The sequence below is a fragment of the Strix aluco genome, chromosome Z (assembly GCF_031877795.1).
Source record: "Strix aluco isolate bStrAlu1 chromosome Z, bStrAlu1.hap1, whole genome shotgun sequence".
Lineage (NCBI taxonomy): Eukaryota > Metazoa > Chordata > Aves > Strigiformes > Strigidae > Strix > Strix aluco.
Genome location: NC_133971.1, coordinates 46,168,893 through 46,188,355, shown reverse-complemented (window position 1 = coordinate 46,188,355; position 19,463 = coordinate 46,168,893). Strand labels below are relative to the sequence as shown.

General features: G+C 40.1%; 1 protein-coding gene across 3 annotated transcripts in view; it reads right to left on the bottom strand.

Annotated features, from left to right (window-relative positions):
* Positions 1-19,151, bottom strand: part of ZNF608 (zinc finger protein 608) — a 90,821-nt gene extending 71,670 nt beyond the window's left edge. For 2 of the 3 annotated variants that reach the window (XM_074813197.1, XM_074813199.1), the window contains exons 1-2: positions 16,800-17,274; positions 14,806-15,854 (exon numbers count right to left, since the gene is read on the bottom strand). In XM_074813197.1, the coding sequence (XP_074669298.1) occupies positions 14,806-15,693 (888 nt within the window). In that variant the 5' untranslated portion in view covers positions 15,694-15,854; positions 16,800-17,274. Of the gene's footprint in view, positions 1-14,805; positions 15,855-16,110; positions 16,205-16,799; positions 17,275-18,982 lie in introns of those variants that run through there. The other variant, XM_074813198.1, reaches the window with a different exon arrangement.
* Positions 19,152-19,463: the final 312 nt, after the last annotated feature.

The window sequence follows — 19,463 nt, the reverse complement described above, 5'->3', positions numbered from 1 at the left end:
TTATGCCACCATAAATATTATCCAGAGCTATTTTTATCATGATGAATTAAAACCATGTCAGCAGCTTCCTTTTTCTCAGAATTTTACGAGCCTCTTGGCTTCCAGTACAACAAGAAAAATCAACCTAATCCTGTATCAAATTTCCCCAAATCCTGAGATTAAATAATTTCTTGGGTTTACACTGTTGATTTAGAATGGAAATTTCCTTTTGAATTTACTGAGACCCACATTCAGGGCAACATTGCTTAATTATTGTTTTTCATTCTACCAAGGCCACAGATAAGTTCATTAAGTATACCAAGTATTTGGATATGGTACTACTGATAAAGAAAACCCTTAACTTTTTATTACATACTTCATTACATTGATCAAAAATGGAAGAGTTACCCTGGAGTGAATCTGTCTACTGATAGTTAAGCCTTACATACTCACAAAAAAAGAATAATTTTTTCTTGAGAATTTATGAAACTTCACCCATTATTTCAATGCTATCATTTTTAACCCTTAGTGTGAAGACCATCTGTGTATCTGGTAGAAGCAGTAACAACAATAAACTTACATACTTTTAAGTAGATGCAAAAAAATATTATGCAAAAAAATGCAGAGGCTATGCCTTAAAATTTCCTGTTACAAATTTCCTATTAGACTGGTTTTGTAGCTCTGCCAGTCACATTATACAAGTTCTGAAGTACAATTTGAACAAAATCACAATACCAGAACATAATGTAAAGTTCTTTAAGGGTCACTTAGAACACTGCTTTCAATCACTTAAAATATGATGTCAATGCTCATTTTACCAAATAGGTATCAGATAACAGACTGGTTTAATGTTCCAATGGAAATAGTCATTTCACTGCCTAGGGAGAAAACAAAGGGACATAAATGTACAGAAATATGCATATAATTAGACTGCATATAAGAGACCAAATTCTTACATAACTTTCAATGCAGCATACTTGCAGAGATGTTAGTGCTAATGCTGCTACTTATTTCAAAGCAACCGGTTTCTGCCTCTACACGTAGTGTGGCTTGTTACTTGGGAATACAGCTACATGTACTTTCACCATGTTCTAGATCCCATTCACTGAATAAGGAAATACGGCAGTAACTAAATATCGAGAAAAAATACTAAGAAAAACATTGTTGTTGAAGTTACTATTTAGTGGACTACCGTTTGAGAGAGTAGTATTTTTAATAGTACAAGCTACTGGCAATGCTCTTTATGTTTGTTTATACATAAGCAGAGGGTAACATTTTATATACCATCCGTAAATTTCAATCAAACAATATGAAAAGAAACAACACATAACATTGCTAAGCACTTAAAATGCCACACCTCAAGTTCATTAACTTTTCCCCTGTTCCCATACAGAAACTATACCATATAATGTACACTAAAACCTTCCTATTCCTGTGCTGGATTTTGAACAACAAATTATTTTTTTCCTGCATCTTTTGATTTTTCTTTACATAAACTTGCCATTAGTCAAAGGGATAAAAAACTCAGTGTCCAATTTATTATAATTTAAAGGGGATAAAAGCATATGTAAAAGCATATTTTACAATTACTTCAGACACAATTTGCCAAACGGCTATGCCCACTCTTTCGTGCGAAAGTTGCTATGGCCAATGAAGATGGAAAAAGGAATATTTATAGCCTGTTTTACACAGGCCAACCATGTACTTCAGAAGGTTCAAAATCTGATCAGATCAAAGCCAATTTTCACACAAACAATCATGACACATTTTCCAAGAAGGCTTTGCCTATTAAGCTACTGGCAGCAGGGATGTTCTGAATAAAATGCTTTCTTTTCCATGAAGTTTTTTTCCCCCAATATACATTTTCCCTGTTCAGACTTCATAAATTCATTTTCAAGGTGGTGATCGTGAGGAAATTACAGTAAAGAAGTCACAGAAAATTCAACTCAAAACATAAGTTTTGAAAGGCTATAAATTACTGAAAAAGAAGGAGCTTAAACCACCTTTACTGTAGAGGTTACTCCACTTCTGCTATAAGCTTTCTTGACTTTGATCTTTAAACCAATGACTCATGAAAATGATACCCTCAAATATTCAGGCCACCTGTAAGTGGGTCTTTAAAAAAAATGTTGTACAACAATAAAGCAGGAACCACAACCACTTCTTAACCATTTGAACTGTCAACTAATTAATTATGATACTGAAACAAAGGCCCATTTTAAAAAGTTGCTCTTAAAAAGGAAAGAGGAGAAAGAGGAAAAAAAGAGGGGGAAAAGGTCTTGTGAGCAAGCCAAACTGCATTTCAGGGAGAGAGGTGAAAGAAAATGTATTATGTTTGCTCACATTAACAGAAGCATTTCTCCCCCATGTCATTCAGACAGAAAACAAAATAGGGCAGCTCTTCTTGCCACCGACTGGTGCCCCTTAGCTGGAAGCAGCTCCACTTGTCAGGTTCCTGTCAGCATGTAAAGCGCACCAACGCTTCTCTTCTCCCACCCTTTTGTTCCTACTTAATATGTGCACTTTGCTCAGCAGTCTTTGCTGTTAAACAATTCATTTTTTCCTTGCCTCCTCTGCTTTACGAGGAGGCAAAAATAGCAGGACTTAGTCACAAAATATAAAGCTCATTTCCTGTACCTTAGTGCCTCATTCTTTCACCTCCTTGTCCATAGGATTTGGCTACCAAATAGGTCTTAATCTGTAAACAAATGATTTGCTCTACAATTAAACCATTCAGTTCTCTTTTATTTTTTTTTCTTTCTTTGGCTGCTTGGCTGCTGTCCAATGTGGGGGCTCATAGGTTTTTCTATTATTTAGTGCTGGTTAAAAGGCAATAAGCTCATTTAGAGTTTATAAAACTATAAGCTATCAACAAAAGCATTTAATGCTTCTCTGAAGCACTGTGGCTTTTGCTGGAAAAATTATTAATGTGTGGTTGAGTGCATGTGTGTGTATACATACGTGTGGATGTGTGGGGGTGTTCTTTTATGTGCTGGCCTGGTTAAAAACTCTGGATGTCTTTAAGTCAGTTATTGTAAGCTACAAATGCATGCATTTCACTTCAATTTTAATTCTGTGTACTTTTTCTCAACAACTGACAATCACAGGAACTTCAATTCATCGTGGCTACAGAGCTGAACCTCAAAGACTTTGATGTTGTATGAGAAAAAAAATATGTCATGCTGCTGCAGCATTTCACAATGTTTGCAATTATTGTTTCCATATAAAAGGATGTCATGAATCACAGGAGTCTACTAGAGTCAGTGAAACCTTAAGAGAAATAAATAACATGTTAGTTTTCTCATCTCTGCAGTTAGAGTCATGACCCAAGAGAAAACAAAATAACATCAAGGTAATTTCCTTAATTTTTATGTTTTTTTCTTGGTGGAAAATAAGTTCTCAGGGACTATGAACCAAAACACAGCATGTATGTGTTCTCCTTCACTCAGATGTTTATACGTACAATATGCGGCTTGCTACCACCTCATGTGGGACAGTAAAGACAATTAAATAGTTTGCAAAATGTGTGTATAAATAAGTGAATTATTGTAAATGAAAAGCTAAATTTACAGGTGTAAATCTCATTTAGAAATGACAGGTACTTAGCAACATCAGCTTAAGCAATATCCTTTCAATGAAATTCTGCAAGCCTATTTAAAGTCTATTATGGCTGCTGACATCAATCTGCCAAGTTGCAGAGTGCTAAGCTCCACTGAAGATTTGCACCTATAAATTTAGCTACTGGTATATTTGAATTAAATACACTGTGTTTTTCCATATAGACAACTACAGACATGAGGCATTGAGATGAACAATGCAATAAAGCAGAATTGTCACAGCGCCTCTGAAGCCAGTTTTGCCTCAACAAGGTCTGAAGTTCAGACTCCCACTTGGGTTTAAATTCCAGTCATCTTCACGGTGTTTTAAGTCTCGATTTTCACACTTTCCACTCAAAATTTCACTTCTTCCCCCATGAATACAACAGTAAGGGCCATATTCCTACTGCAACTGCACATAGGAATATGAACACTACAGGAGAATCCTGAAAGATCAATTTATATAAAATATTTTAAAGGTACACTCAAGTACTCATGTATATGCATGCACACACAAGTACATACAAAGGGACACACAGAGATTTTAATCAGATGTACCTATTAAGACTCACCAAAGACCAAATGAGTCTGTCTCCCTCCCCTCAGCCAAACGACAACTTCTGAAGTTGCAGATAATAGGTGGCAGGCACAGGTGGCAAATACTATGGTCGTCCTGAAAAACTAGTTAAAGGTTGAGGGGAAAAAAAAAAAAAAAAGTTGCGCTAGCCCTGCAAAAAAGAAATGCCTCACATCCTGAATTGGCACAGCAATCATGACCAAATTTTAACCTTAATTATAAGTATTATTCATTTTTTGAATTTATCCATATGCAATGTATCTTCAATAATTACCGACCAGCTGAAAAGGTTTTGAAAAAAATTAAGCAGTAAGGGGCATTTTAAACCTATAATAAATAATTCAGTTTGAGGAAGAATGTAAATCTTGGAAGTAGTTTGAAAATAGTTGGCAACTCTTCCTCCCAGAGTAAATCTGAAGGCTCAAAAATAAATATTCAAGAGCATTAATTTGTTTTTAGATGTGTGCGCGCAAGTAAAACAGCAGCTATAATGTGGAAATTTGAGTCACATTTTGCAACTAATTGGAAGCAGATTAGAATTCTGCCTCAGGGGAACATTGTCAAACTAGAAGCTGGAGCAAATGAAGAAAGAGGTGAAAGGATCGTGAAGAGCTGACAGATTTACAGTGCTCAAGGCAATAAACGGGTACTAGATGAAAATGAATGTGCTTCACTGTACTGCATGCAGTTTTCAGCCGTATCTCAGCAATAACAGCATATAGCCATGAAACTATTCTTTTCAGAGAGATGGTGAAGGAAAGAGTAAAAATGAACAAAACACTATTCAGGCGCCGTGCAAAAAAAAATATAAATCATACAGTGGCTCAGATTATTACAAGAATAATCAAATTGGTCATACTGGGCCCTGTTTGGAACCTGGACTCATCTCAAGTAGGGCTTACACAGACATAATGCAGTGAACTACTTGAGCTTACAGCCCTTTCTCACTGTGAGCAAGAGTCAAAGCATTAAGCTCTTAAGAGGGAAAAAAAAAAGTCACACAGATTTTATATTTTTAAAGCTAAGAATAATACAGAACCCTGTAGACAGATAAATCGGAGGCAGGAGGGAAAAATCCTTTTTAGAGGGCGATTAGGAAAGGTTGGAGGGGAATATAAAAATGAAAATAAAGTGTAGAGGCTAATGTACCAATCCTGTAATAGAAACAGCTGCTAGCTTTCTCCTTCAGTGTTCAGCATCTGGTGCAGCATCACAGGAAAGATTGTTAAAAGATCTGGACATGAAATGTAAATACAGAGTATTAGCCAAAACTCAGCTGCTGTATTTATAAAACAGTAGCAGCTCTTTTTTCTCATGTATGTGTATGTATATACACACACATATATGCATATACACCTCCCCCATATATATATCTATTGATATACATACACACATACAATCCTGTCCTTAAACAGCAACTAGTAACACCATTCCATGACACTTCATTTTACTACTGGCGAAAGTGGGTAAGAACATGAATTTAGTTTTTTAGTAACAATGGGTGTGGAACAACCACCTTCATTGTTCTCAAGATTGCAGTAGTATTTTTCCTTCAAATTCCCGAGCTCCAGTGCAATTCAACATATACTGCCTAATGTTAAACCCAGGGCAAAAATTAACTAGTGAAACTTTATGTCAAGTATGTTCAATATATCCAGAATTACTTCTGGAATGTTAGATTCTTATCGTAGGTGCAAGCTAACTAAACAACTTCCTGGACATAAATCAGATTTAAAACTCCTAGCAGCAAAAAAAAGTTCAACTGAGTAGTAAGGTCCATTTCTAATTGCATTCGCTTCTAACTATTATCTTTCGTTGCAGAGATACAGATCTAGTTTCGTTTCCATCCTTCAAAAAGGAAGAATTGGAAAGATCATGAAACCCTGAAACATGCAACTACTGCCATTAACCCACTGCTATAAGCCTGTAATAAAGCACAGATTTGATAGTACTATCCATGTAGTGTGGCAAACCACACACAAATAAACAGTTCTCCATGAAGAATGAAAACCCAAAGACCAAACCCTTCCAATGCAAACATTATTGTTGCTTTTAACATAAGCCAGCCACAAAAATCAGCCAAGGAGGTGACAGGAAATCCAAAAATAACTTGGTCTGGCCCTGTGCACTATGAGAAAGGAGATTACAAGTTACTTTTCACTCTTCTTACTGTCTGAGGGAAGCAGTGAAAACCATAAAAGCTATGCTTACGTAACAGACACCTACGGTACCACTCCCATGACAGATGTATTTCTACCATAGTTCAGCACAGCATCACTGAAATCATCAATAAAGGTGGCATTTCAGTAGTGTGAGTTTATGTTTAGGGGGATGGACTTAACAAAACCCCTGAATTAATTCAATGGTTAATGCAAATGGCTAAATGTGTGCAAAATCAAACTGTCTAGTACACACAGTTAAAGAGGCCAGATGTACCTCCTGGGAAACTGAGCCTAAACTTGGCGCTTTCTTTTATCACAATGAAGAAAGTGAGCTCTAAGAGTTTACAAAAGTGTGACCAATTGGAGTTTAGTCTTCTGTTGCTAATTGAAGCATGAAAAAAAGCCAGTTTCTGAGGGCAAACTACAAACATATACTTTTTATATTCCACTGCCACATGATAAAAAACAGAATCAAGCTGACTGGCAACCAAAGACCAAGCTATTATTTCAAACTGTTATGGGAAAGCAATAAAATTGCTACCAGGTCTCCTCGTGTTACTCTTCAATAAAAATAAGCCATCAGGGAAATAAGAGCAAAAGAAAACACATCAAAACCTCTAAAGTTCCTTTCAGTAAAAATACACTTCTGTGGCATAATGCCATCTGCTTCTTGGTTAACATGACAAGACAATTCAACAACTAGAATACCAGTGTTTTGAAAACACCAAGTAACCATAGTCAATAGATTTTAGTTTGCTCTTTTGACTGTAAAAACTGCATTCACGTGCCACTATTGGCATATGCTTCAAGCTTCCCCATGAGGACATTTTTCTTATGTTATTACTTGGTGGAGATTCTTGGAAGATAGAAACACCTCAGCCAAGCTGGGTTTGTGCCCAGGAAAAAGATTTAGGCTAGGAAGACTCAAAAATTGGCAGAAGATGGGAGAAGATAAGGGAACCAAATGTTCAGTATTTATTTTCTCTGAAAATCAGTAAATCAAAATGGTTGAGGAAAATGTACCATGAAGGACATACAATTCAATGTAGCACATCTTCACTTCAAAATTACTGAAACAAAGTTTCACATTTAATTTCCAATGGCTTTGATCCAAAGAGCCTCAGTGGATGTTACAGGTTGGTGCTAGGAATGTTTATCCCTTCGTTTTGAGATTTAGCAGTATTTGCTAACTTACAGGAAAAGCTGATGTATTATAAAAGTCTGTCACTAAAATGCAACTTTTTTATTTGCAGTGTTGGCTTAAGATTTCATTAAATTTAATCAACACCATAGCTACCCTAAAGCTGGAAAACTTGTATGAACAGTCATCAACTCCATGTCATTGCATGAAATCTACCCTACATGTTCAATTGAGTTGTTTAATCAAGTAGTCTTAATATGTGAGCATATATATTACATATGTGTACATGTACATGCATACAGGGGCACTAGAGGAAACTACCTATTCCCACCCCCTTGAATTTTCTCTAAGCTTTTTCAAAAATGGGAAAAAAAATTACAAAGAACTTGCTTGTCAGTCAAGTCGCTCTGAATAGTTTGACAACCTTTCATTCAAATGTAAAGGCTTTGTTCCAATTGCCAAGACCACTTAAGTCAGAATTAAAAAAGAAAATGCAATAGAGAGCACTAACTGAATCCCTGGCTACAGCACAACCAAAAGGCATAGTCTGATCTTCGTATTTGCCCAAATGGCTACTCATAGCCTGCAGTAAATTGCGGTTTTAATTCAAGAATATAATAATAATAATAATAATAATAATAATAATAATAATAATAATAATAATAATAATAATAATAATAAATCTTGTGATTTAAAATACCATTTTAAGAGAACCCCTCAAGTCCTGCTATGAATAACTGGTAATTATCTTCATTAAAATTATCTCATTTCAAACATATTTTTAAGCAAATTAAAAGATGATAGCTTGTATTATTATTCACTTTGATGAAACGCTGCACTATAAAAGAGCTCCACTCTGCAGAAACACTCTCGTGTAAAAAGGGAAAAGGAAAACGAGTTCATCAGATTGAAAAGGAAAAAAAAAAGAAATATAAACAAATCTTTCTGCATTTTAAAAAGGTATTTACCTTTTCCAATTATGTCATCATCAGAAATTTTAATGGAACACCATTTTGCTTTCACTCAACAGGGAGTGTTCTGTACAGACCAAAACTTTGAAAAAGATCAATATATTTTCTGTGATTATTATTAAGAAATAAAAGTAACTGCTTGACACATGAACACACTAAAACAAACACTAGTTTTTAGCAAAACTATGGCTAGTCCTTCAACTGAAGTCTGCATCCACAGATCCACAGGTGCAACCCTATCTGAGGACTCATAGGAGGATGTATTTCTGTTGTAAGAAATAAAGCACAATTAAGAAATCAGATAATCTCTCCAGCCTTTCAGGAAATGCCGTGACATATCACCACATACACTGGAACATTGTACAAGCACAATATAAAGCTGTTACAGTACTAAGCATATTTCATAAAGAATAACCTGGTTGTTGGATCATCTGTACAAAGTATCTTAGCTCAGAGCAAGACAGACTCTAAAACTTGGTTATATTCAGGCAATCCCATGGAACAAATCTGGAACATGTAGCAGACACGCCATTCAAAAAGCAACTACTGTATCTGAGAAATACAGAACATGTGGCAACAACACAAAGCTGCCTAAGTAGCTGCAGAAGTAATCTAAGCTTTTTCAAGGGTAAGTGATGGAAATCCAAAATACCTATCTCTATCAAAAACAGAAGTAAAGGTGGTGTTTCTGATAGCAGAAACGTTAGTATTTCTGACACTATGTTCCTGATGATGCTTGTATAAGGTGCTCGATACCACATGTACCAGTAACATCGTGTAAGATGTGGAGAAACACAGATTTTTTGCTCTTTTAGCCTATTTTCACAAATGCATGGATAACGCAAAGCAAATAAAGGGGGACCTGCATTAAACATGCAAAGGATGTCTCCAATTAACAGAAAGCAGGCCACAGAATCTCTCCCACAAGTGTCAGTACTGCGGAGCCTACAGAAGACACCTTTTAAAAACTAGATCATACATTTCTTATGCAAAAAAAAAAAAAACAACCAACCAACCAACCAAAAAAAACCCACGAGTATTAGCACGGAAGGAAAACTGCGCGTTTCAGATTTACGTTGTTGTCGATAAAATAGCTTTCCAATTATCAAGGCCGTGGTAGGAGAAGCTGGAATGCATTATGTGTTAATGATCACAACCAGGGGTCCAAGCTTCACTCTTTTGTCAGAGCTACAGCAGATCCTCCCCGCAGCTTCACCATTAACATGTCTGTTTCCTGTCAGACCACTCAGAGATAATGTCATTTATCTCAAGGCGGCACAAGACCAGTCATTAGCTTCAGTAAAAGACCTCAAACAAAGGCCGGATGGCGTTTTATCCAGGGCGCGTAGGCTGCAGCCAAGAATCTCATAGCCTAGCAGTTCAGAACTTAAGTTATCTTTAAAAGCGCAATTTTCCCCCCATCAACAATTCTAGAACACTTCTCTGAAGAGTAGAAAAGTCTCTGTATGGAAAATTTTAGTCAATGGTTTTATCATATGCAATTAGGTAACTGATAAGAGCTTGCTAACGTTATCCTTTGAGAGGCTTTTTTCCCCCCCTGCTTCCTTCTACCTCGTAGGGAAAAATTGACAGAATAATTCAGGTTCTACCTAAATAGTAAGACCTTTGAAGAACTGACCCTTATTGTATTTGCCTGCAGGAGGTGATTCACTATTATAAATTCTTCAATGACTGAGCTTCTGGAAATCTCTTTAAATAAAAGTGGAACTGGTTAACTGTATGTACGAACATGTGTTTTCACAGTCTCTCCTGTATTATTACATTTCAGAAAGCTTCTATAAAGTGCCAGGTGAACTTTTTAAAATAATGATAATAATAATAAAAAAAGAAAGTTAAAAAAAAAAAAAAATAGCAAGTCTCAGCTATTCAATTCCTGGTTTTATGCTGAAAACTAGGAACAGATGGTTACTTTCCATGTTACTTGAATCTGGTTATTGAACACCTCTATGGTTACGGGAGATTTTGCTTAGCACTTTTAACATACATTTCATTTATTGCACTATAAAATGCTACTTTGGAAAAACAGGTCTTTATATAGCTATAATTAAAACAGTCTTGCAGGAAGGCCCTTTAACAGGGAGAACATGGTTAACCTCATGACATCTGGACAATCAATCCTCTCCTTTTTACTGGGTATTTATGAAGTTATTAAAATTGTAAAATTACCAATGCCCAAAGTGAAATATTTTTCCAGTAGTTCTGAGTAAGGTTATCAGCTTCCCTACTTTATTTTATAAATGTTCTAGACCAGCCTCCATTGTGCTACACTAACACTTGCTTTTGCACAGGAATTCAATAGTAGATCTGGTCATACATATTGACAGAGGTCAGCAGGTTCACATGGAAAGCTTTCCTCGGCCAAAGGGCAACACCTCTTCACCCAGCTCAAAAAGCACCGTCACACTGCTAGACAGCACTACAGAGCTTTAAGAACCTTGAGCTGTGCTTATTGTTAGACACCCATAGTTATCAATGTTTTTAACAGCTAAATCCCTTATGTAGCTTTCAAAACAGTTCGGTGTCTAGCAACAATAGACTTTGTTCTTTAATTACAGCAAGTGACCTCCCTGCCCTTTTATTTCACAGTGAATAAACTACACCCAAGGCCGGCAAGAAAAGTACATGAAAAGCATATCTCCATAACATCATTAGCATGTACTTAAATGATTTACATCTATAGGTAACATGCACAGTTTTGTGATTAAAACACCCTCAATGCTGCTATTAAAAAAGTGAAGATAAAATAAACAATACCAGCCAACATGTTCATTTGCTGAAGACAACTTTTAGATGTGAAATGCAGTCTTAAAGAGAGCAATAAGCTAATACAAGAGAAAAATTAAATCCTGAAGTATCACTAGACTGATTCATTTAAAACCTGCAGCCAGACACCTCCGATTGTAGCTTTGTATGTTCTGTATTACTTTCATGTAAACATACTGATTTTCACAGGCCAAATACAGTTTTTCTTATCTGAGTAAATTGTGACTGTTTGAATCCCAAAATCGCCCTGCAACACACACAAAGCAAATTCTTGCAGGTATTCTGAACACTTTTCAATGTATCGGCTGTTAAAAATTCAAAAAAACTTAGCTAAAACAGATGAAGAGTTCATGCTGACAGTAACTGTGCTAAAAACAGTATGGATAAGAAATGGAAAATGGAGACAGGTTTTAACATCGAAAATCTTAGGAGTGGTTAGCCTACCTGTCAAAGCTACTTATTCAGACATGTCACTGGTGGCTTAACCACAAAATGGGCTGCACGAATATAGCTCAAACATCTTAGAATTACAGCATACTTTGACTTTATCCACATATTAGGGGAGTGGCGACTTTTACAACATACTTGCGGTTTCTGCATAAAAGAGCCAGCAGAACACAGTCATTGATTTAATTAGGCTTCGTAAGATCCAATTTATCATGTTTTACATGACTTTCTGCTGCAAGGAAACAGAGTAAATAGACCAAAAATAGACATTAAAGCATGCTGTGAAAGCTAAACAGTGACTACCACTCCTGGGAACCTGCTTCAAGTTTTTCACAAATAGTAAACAAATGCAATATTATATTCCACACCACATACAAAAAACTGTAATTTTGAGTCAGCAGGCATGAACTCATTTGTATCTAAGAGGAAACATCCAAATTTATGAGACATGTCTTTCAGAACATTAAGATAACTAGAAATTGGTTTTAACATGCAGGCTTGAAAATGATGTATTTATCTACAGACACAAGGAGCTTTGTGCAAGTACAGCATGTATGTTCTAGTGTTAACTGTCAAAACAACACTTACGGAATCTAAAACCCTTAAAAATATATTTCTAATTATTATTAAACATTTGGGAGAAAAGCCAGGACAACAAACATACAACACTGAAGTTTCACTAATAGTACCACAAGCTGGGCTTAAGGTTGTAACCATTGGCAGCAGCGAGCTTTACTATTATTGTATGTCTAGAAGGGAACGTTCTTTGCGAAGAGAAATACTAAGGGATGTTATTTAAGACAGCAAGCAAGCACACCATTGTGCCAGACAATGGCCAACACTGCACGACTCTAATGTGCGAAGCCTGTGTTAAAGTCGGTGTGTGCCAACAGCAGTGGCTGTTGCTGGAAATGCAAGCTCCAAACCTCCTCCTGGAGCAACAGCTACAACACAAAGTGTACCACTGGCTCTGAACCGCTCCATACATGTTTGCTCTGAATTTGCATGCCATCCAAATTACGTTGCATGTAAGATTACTCGCATGTATATGGATTCTTCATACAATTTCCTGTGTGACTAGAGAGTAAAAAGAACACAAAACCGGGAGAAACCATACCACCCTCTAATCTCTGTTGCCATGACAGCAGCCTTTGAGATACTGAAATGTTCAGATTGCCAGCTAAACAAAATTGTTGAATGTGAACATTTGGCTGAGAGATTAAAAGGCTAAGGGGGTTGCAAAAGGGCAGTACCTCCCACATTCCAGGCAGCCACTGAATCCAATCAAATGGCTCTGACTCTTTAACCACAGCCATTGTGAAGACCGGATTAGGGCAATTTATCTAGATAGTTAAAACAGATTAGAGAACTGCAATTTGAAGACTATTGGCAACAGAAGTAAATGCCTACTGTACTAAGTTAATAAAGAGACCATGAGATTTTAGAACACCTTTCCACCGTGAACACAACTTTCATAAAGCACAAACATATATACACGAATAACAGCAATCTGTTTTTCTCATCTGCATTTAGAAAAGGTCACAAGGCTCACTCAAATTCAGCCGTAGATATGCTATCTTAAAAGCAATAATATGCATACAATATGAAATTTAATTTGTTCCTTGCCTGGAACAATAAACTCCTGAAATTATCTTCCCGTTTTAGCAAGTATCTGAACGAACAGCCAAATCTAATCCCCCAGTCAATTTAAATATTACACAAACTTCAACATGACCGAAATACAAAACAGTTAACAGGTCATAAAAAGACGTAACTTTTTTGTGAGACCTTCAGCCCTCACAGACACTTGCAGACCACAGAGTTAACACTGACCTGAAAGTTTTCCCATCACTGAACATTCATTCTGGGAAGTTGTAAAAGCAGGTAATTTAAGACCAACAGCTGACAATAAAGTCACAATCTAACACCCTGAGATTGTTCATTTGGGGGGTGTTGGTTTGCTTTATTTTTTCAGGCAGACCAGGTTGTCTTTGTTTAACAACCTGTAGAATTTATTGGACTTGTGATCTGGGCCAATGCTCGCCCGGAGGTCCCCCAGAAGACACCTTCTGCCCTATGGACAGAACAATTCCCGCCAACATCAGAACTTCCCTTGAACCAGTGGCTAACAAAAGCCAAGCTCTCCCTCCACCCTGCCTGAAGAATAGTGTCATGGCCATCTATTCTTACAGAAAGCATCCTTCGTAATGTAAGATAAAGGAAGAAAAACACACACCCACATCTGATTTCTTTCATACATTTCAACCACTCAACAAATGAGTAGCTCACATCCAAGAGCTAGTGAGGCTCAGATAGGAAAGCTCTCCTGGACAGGAGACAAACTGCTCCCCTCTGTTCCGAAAGCTGGTTTGCACACATGCATCTCAGCACAAGGTGCCTTCCCCTCCTCCCAGCCTCCTCCTTCCAGGAAGACAAGAGGCACCGCCTGTCTGCTGGCTCCTTCCTCCCCGTCCTCCACACCAGTTTCTGGGGCCTCTGGGCTGCCGTACCACCGGAGCCCCAACACAATAAGCATCCTGTGTCCCACAAAGCCCAACGGCAGAGCCTGGGTATCTGCCGACGTCTCCTATTTCCCCCCCAGGCATAATCTCAACTCCAGACGGCGGGTCAGAGGAGAAGGGAGAGGGGTCCCTTTAGACTTTGGGAGAGGAATGGCAACGAATGCCCGCCGGTGTAGTGGAAAAGTGTCAGCACATACAAGACCTGCTGCTCCCAGAGCCTGAGCTACACATCCCCCTAGGCAAACACACAGACCTCCAGCCTGCAAACACATGCCATCCCACTGGTACCAACATTGCTGCTCTCTGCTAAAACCGGGGACAGCTCAATCAGGATCATCTTGGGGTTTCTCCTTCTGGGTGAGTGCGATCAAAAAGGACATACAAAACAGAAACATTCTCCAGGTCTGAGGACAGGGAGGGGAAATCATAAGAAGAGCAGCACACTCAAAACACAGTGTCTTCTTACTAGGGAAGAGGTCTCAGGGTCTCTGCTTTTTTTTTTTTTTAGGAAGAAGAGAGGCATGTCACAAATACACGGCAGAGAGAAGGGCACAGGAGCCAAACACACAGTTGTGAGACATTTATTATAGACACAGGGAAAGAGGTGGAGAGGAGCTTTGTCCTACCTTTTCTGTTTTCAATTTCTTGATTCGCCTGGGGCTCTCCTCCTCCTCCTCTTCCTTCTTTACCAAAATAGAGTTCCCCATTAACCCTGAATCCGGTGTACTTTTGCTCACCTCCCCCACGGCAGAGGAGGTGCAGTGGAAGGGGCTGCTGCTTCCACCGCCTCCTCCCTTGGCCCCGAAGCCATAGAGGTGCCCAGGGGAAGCTTGGCTGCTGCCACCCCCACTGCCGTTGGGGTGGCCCTGCTGCAGGTCATGTTGCTTGTCCTTCCTGGATTTTCCCGCATCCTTATCCCGCTTGGAGCCTCTGCTGCCCGGAGCTTTACCTGGTTTCTCCTCTTTGTTTTTCCCACAAGAGGCAATGGTGGTAGTGTTGCTGGTGTTGTTATTATTGCCGTTTGGGTTACTGCTCATGCTTTGACCCAGTGCTGAATTCATGCCAGTTGCCTCTCCAGGGCGCCCTTGGACTTCCTGCCTCTTGCCAGCACTGCTGATCTCAGGAATCCCATACAAGGCAGCAGAAGGCAGAGATTTATTAGCATCCTTAGAAGTTTTACTCCTTTTCACTTTTGATTTGCTAGTCTCTTTGTGAGAGGAATTCCCCTGGGGAGCAGAGGGCTGAACAGAAGCAAATTTTAGGCCATCAGCTAAGGCTGAGGTAGCATTAGCCCCACTGGAAGCCAGACCCCCGCAATCCTTGGAGCTGGTGTTGCTGCTGCTGGTGGTATTAGTAGAATTATTCATCTCAAATTTCTGTCTGTCCTTCTCCAAATCGGCGTCCAAATCGATTATTAAATTCCCAACACCGATTTCCCAATCATCGCCACTGTCGTAAGTGTCAACCGCGTTTGGATCCACACCTTTTCCTGCAGTGGAAGTGTTCAATGACATCCTGAAGATGAGATCTCTAGAGTAAAAATTCGATGAAGTTTCCTTTGGAGATGTGGGGACATTCGTTTATCTCCGTTGGACTCGTCTTAAGTTCAACTCTTCTTGTCTTCCCTCCCCAAGTGTGTCTAGGTTCACAACCTGCAGTCCACGTCCAACTTGTCCTGTGAGGAGGGGAAAAGTTGAATATTTCTTGTCTGGGTGTTACTAGAATATAATACGACTAATAAAAAGGGGACAACATAGGGGCAGTGAAATCATTCACTGTTGCCACATTTTTTTCTTAAGTTTGTTAAACCAGAGGCAATGGCCGTGAGCTTTTATTAATGAGCATCTTTAATCTAGTTGTATACCAACATCCACATCTCTCTTAAAAAGTCATGTCCACAAAAAAAGAAAAAAGGGAAAAAAAAAACCTACATTATTTAAATCCACAAAGCTCAGGAAATACAGTCTTAGAAGTGGTGCGTAGCTGTTGGAGCACATGTTGTAATCCAACCCCTTGGACCACCACCTAGGCATGAAAGGGAGAAAAGGAAGGGCACAGATTCACTCTTCACTGCATTCCATGGATTTTGTGGCTTTAAAGCAGACCCTTGAAGTTTTGTGACTCTCCTGTATTATCTTTTACCCCCCTTCCACTTAATCTCTTGGGGGGGAGAGGAAGCGCTAGGGGAAGCGGGAAACCTAATTTTCCTTGCCACAATTGTTAAAAGCTTCTGTTAAAAAACAACCTTCAAACACAAATGTTGACTGGAAAATATTAAACTCCATAGATTAAAAAAAAAAAAAAAAAAAAAACAAACAACAAGAAAAAAAGAAAAAAAATATCTTTTTTCTTTAAAAAAATATTCTCAAGATAACAGTTCTAAAAGCAGTTCTAATGTACTCCTAGGTCACACAACTGTTAGGTCTGTTAAATATAGTATTACTGACTGTACAGGAAACTGATTAAGACATACACTTTAAGTGATCTGCACCAAGGTGGCCTCAGTGACCGCAAATGAGTGTGTGTTTGACAAAGCTTAGTTAAAACGATTTTTAAAGGGATCTCTCCCTTTTACAGTCGACTGTCGAAATATTTATACATATATATGCATAATGCTTACCTTTAATCCTTTATCATTTTTTAATTAAACCAGCAAATCAAAATGCTGTTCCCACTCGTCTCAGCAACAACTCTGTGCCTCATTTTACTTAAAGAGCAAGTAATCAAGAAGTAGAAAGCAAGTATCATCTCAGCCAGTATAAATCGGTCAATAACATATCTCCCCCTACTTTGGCACACGTATCAGAAGTCCTTTTTTTGTTTGTTTAGGTTTTTTTCCTCCTTGCTTAAAGAAAAAAAAAATGCTGAGCCTCACAACTTTACCAGCTGGTAGGTAATATTTCACATTCAGAACTGAAGCATCAAGGACCAGATTTTTGTTTGTTTGCTTTTCCTGAATAAGCACCGAGAGGTAATAATCATCACAGTAATTAAAAAAAAAAAAAAATGTATCCCCAACTTCACACTCCGTCTTCAGCCCCGGACCTGGGAGCCATCCTGATCAGTAAGTAATGATCCCATGAAACAAACCTACAGGCGCCCGGGTGTTACAAGACAGAATGTGCTAACATCGGGATAAATTAGTGAAAGGGAGGAAGGAAAAAAAGAAGAAGAAAGGACTGAAAATCTGGGCTGGATTCCGCCTGTTAGTTGGGAAGTGGCATTTTTTTCGCCCGTCCTGACAGATCTGATTTCTTGAAGTAACTTGAGGGGAAACGGGGGTGGAGGGGGGGATGGGAGGAGGCGGGGGGGGGGGGGGGGGCGAGGAAGAGGAGGAGGAGGAGCGGGGGGGGGGGAATCACTGATCTGATAAACGGGTTATCAAAACATTTTGTGGGAGTGGAGGAAGGACAGAGTGCTCTCAAACGAAGTAAATTTTCCCAGGGATAAAATTTCGGGGAGGGAGGTGTCTCTGTTCTCCCTCCCCCCCCGCCTCAAATCAGCGCTTTTAAAAATAGTAATAAAAAAAAGCATAGGCACAGATCAGAGTTTCAAACTGCTGTCTCGGAAAAAAAAATAATAAAAACCCGGGAGCTTGGGCTAATCAGTCACGCGGTAAGTAATTCAGTAATTAGAGTCCGAGGAGATAAAGCAGACGACCTTTTTTTTCGGGACAGATCGCTCCCACCTTATTGTCTCGGCAAACCTCGCAGCCTGCTTCTATCCCCCTTCCTCCCTCCCCCCCCCCCCCCCCCCCCGACCGCCCCCGAGTCAGACAGTCTCGGAGCTTTAGCTTAGTATTTTTAATTAGCCGGCGATGGGAAGCTAAAAGCCGTAATGAATTGCCGGTGGCGGGCGGGCGGGCGGGTGGGGGAGGGGCGCTCGCGCCAGCAACCGCCAACCCCCGAGGCGCGGCGGTTCCGTTACAGTTCAGGCCGCCCGCGTCACGTGAGGCTGGCGGGCTCCATTGGTTGTCGTGAGAACAAAAATGGGTGACAAGCGTATCCAGCGAGTACGGGTCGGGTCTTTAACACACAACCACCACACTACGACAGACAGACAGACAGACAGAGACAGGCAGACAGACAGACAGGCGGGCACAGCCCGTCAGCTCTGCCTCTCGCCACCGCAGCCGAGGGGATCCCTGGAGCCTTGGGGGTGCCGCAGCCAAGCGGGTGCTCCCGAGAAGCACCTTACAAGCCCCCCCTGCCACCTCCCGGCGGCCCGACGGGGGGGGGTGCCGTTACCTCGGGGCTTTCCTCTCCTCTCGCCTCGGGACAGCGAGCAGCGGCCGGCTGGCAGACCGAGGCGGGGGGAAACGGCCGAGGCATCGGCGACCAACGGGCGATCCCGCACACCCCCCCGCGCCCCTCCGGCCTCGCGCTTCTGGCGTCTCCGTGTGACTGGAGAAATGCCTCCCGTGTCGCCGGGACCTGTCGGTACCCCATCACTCCTCCTAACGAGCGCCTTGCTCTCGGTGCCAAGGGGGGAGGGGGAGGTATGCAGGCTTGTCTGTAATTGTGTCACTTTTATTTTCCCCCCTTGGTTAGTTACAACCCCAAAAAGGCACTAGGCTTTAACGCCCCCCAAGTGCACCGTCAAGTATGATTTGTGTGACTACAGTGCTTTCACCCTCTTACTTCCCTCAAGTAACTCATCCTGCTTGTGGGATTTTTTTTCTTTTTAAAATCCCCCAAAAAACCTAGTTATCTCAACTCCCAGAACTCTTTTTAACACTCCCCTTTGCAGAGAAAAAAAAAATCCCCTCTAAGTGCTATAGACACACCACGCAACCGTACTTACGATCTGTATTGGATCGAGTTGACCTTTTCCTTCTAACTGCATTGAGTGTGTTTTTGTTGCAGCCGCTTTTTATTTTAAGAAAAAAAATCTAATGTCTTCAACAGATTTATTGTGTTTGGAAGAAGAGAGCACCAGATACCATGAACCTTCCTTTCTTTCTAGAAACAAAACGAAAATAAAAACGGGGGAGAGAAGAAAAAACAGCATCTGCATCTGTCCCCCCACACGCGGACACACACACAGGGGACACGGGCGCTGCCCCACGGCGGCGGCCGAGGCGGGGGAGTGGGAGCGGGCTCCGGCGCGGTACCTGAGAGGGACTTTTCTTTGTTCACAATGCCGTTTCCCTCCTGGCCAATCAGAAGCCAGCTTTTATGAAACCGGGCTCTCTGATTGGTCCGGCTCTCCTCTTGCCTGCCGGCGAGGGTGAGAGACAGAAACACGCGCGCACACACACACACGCGCACACACACACACACGC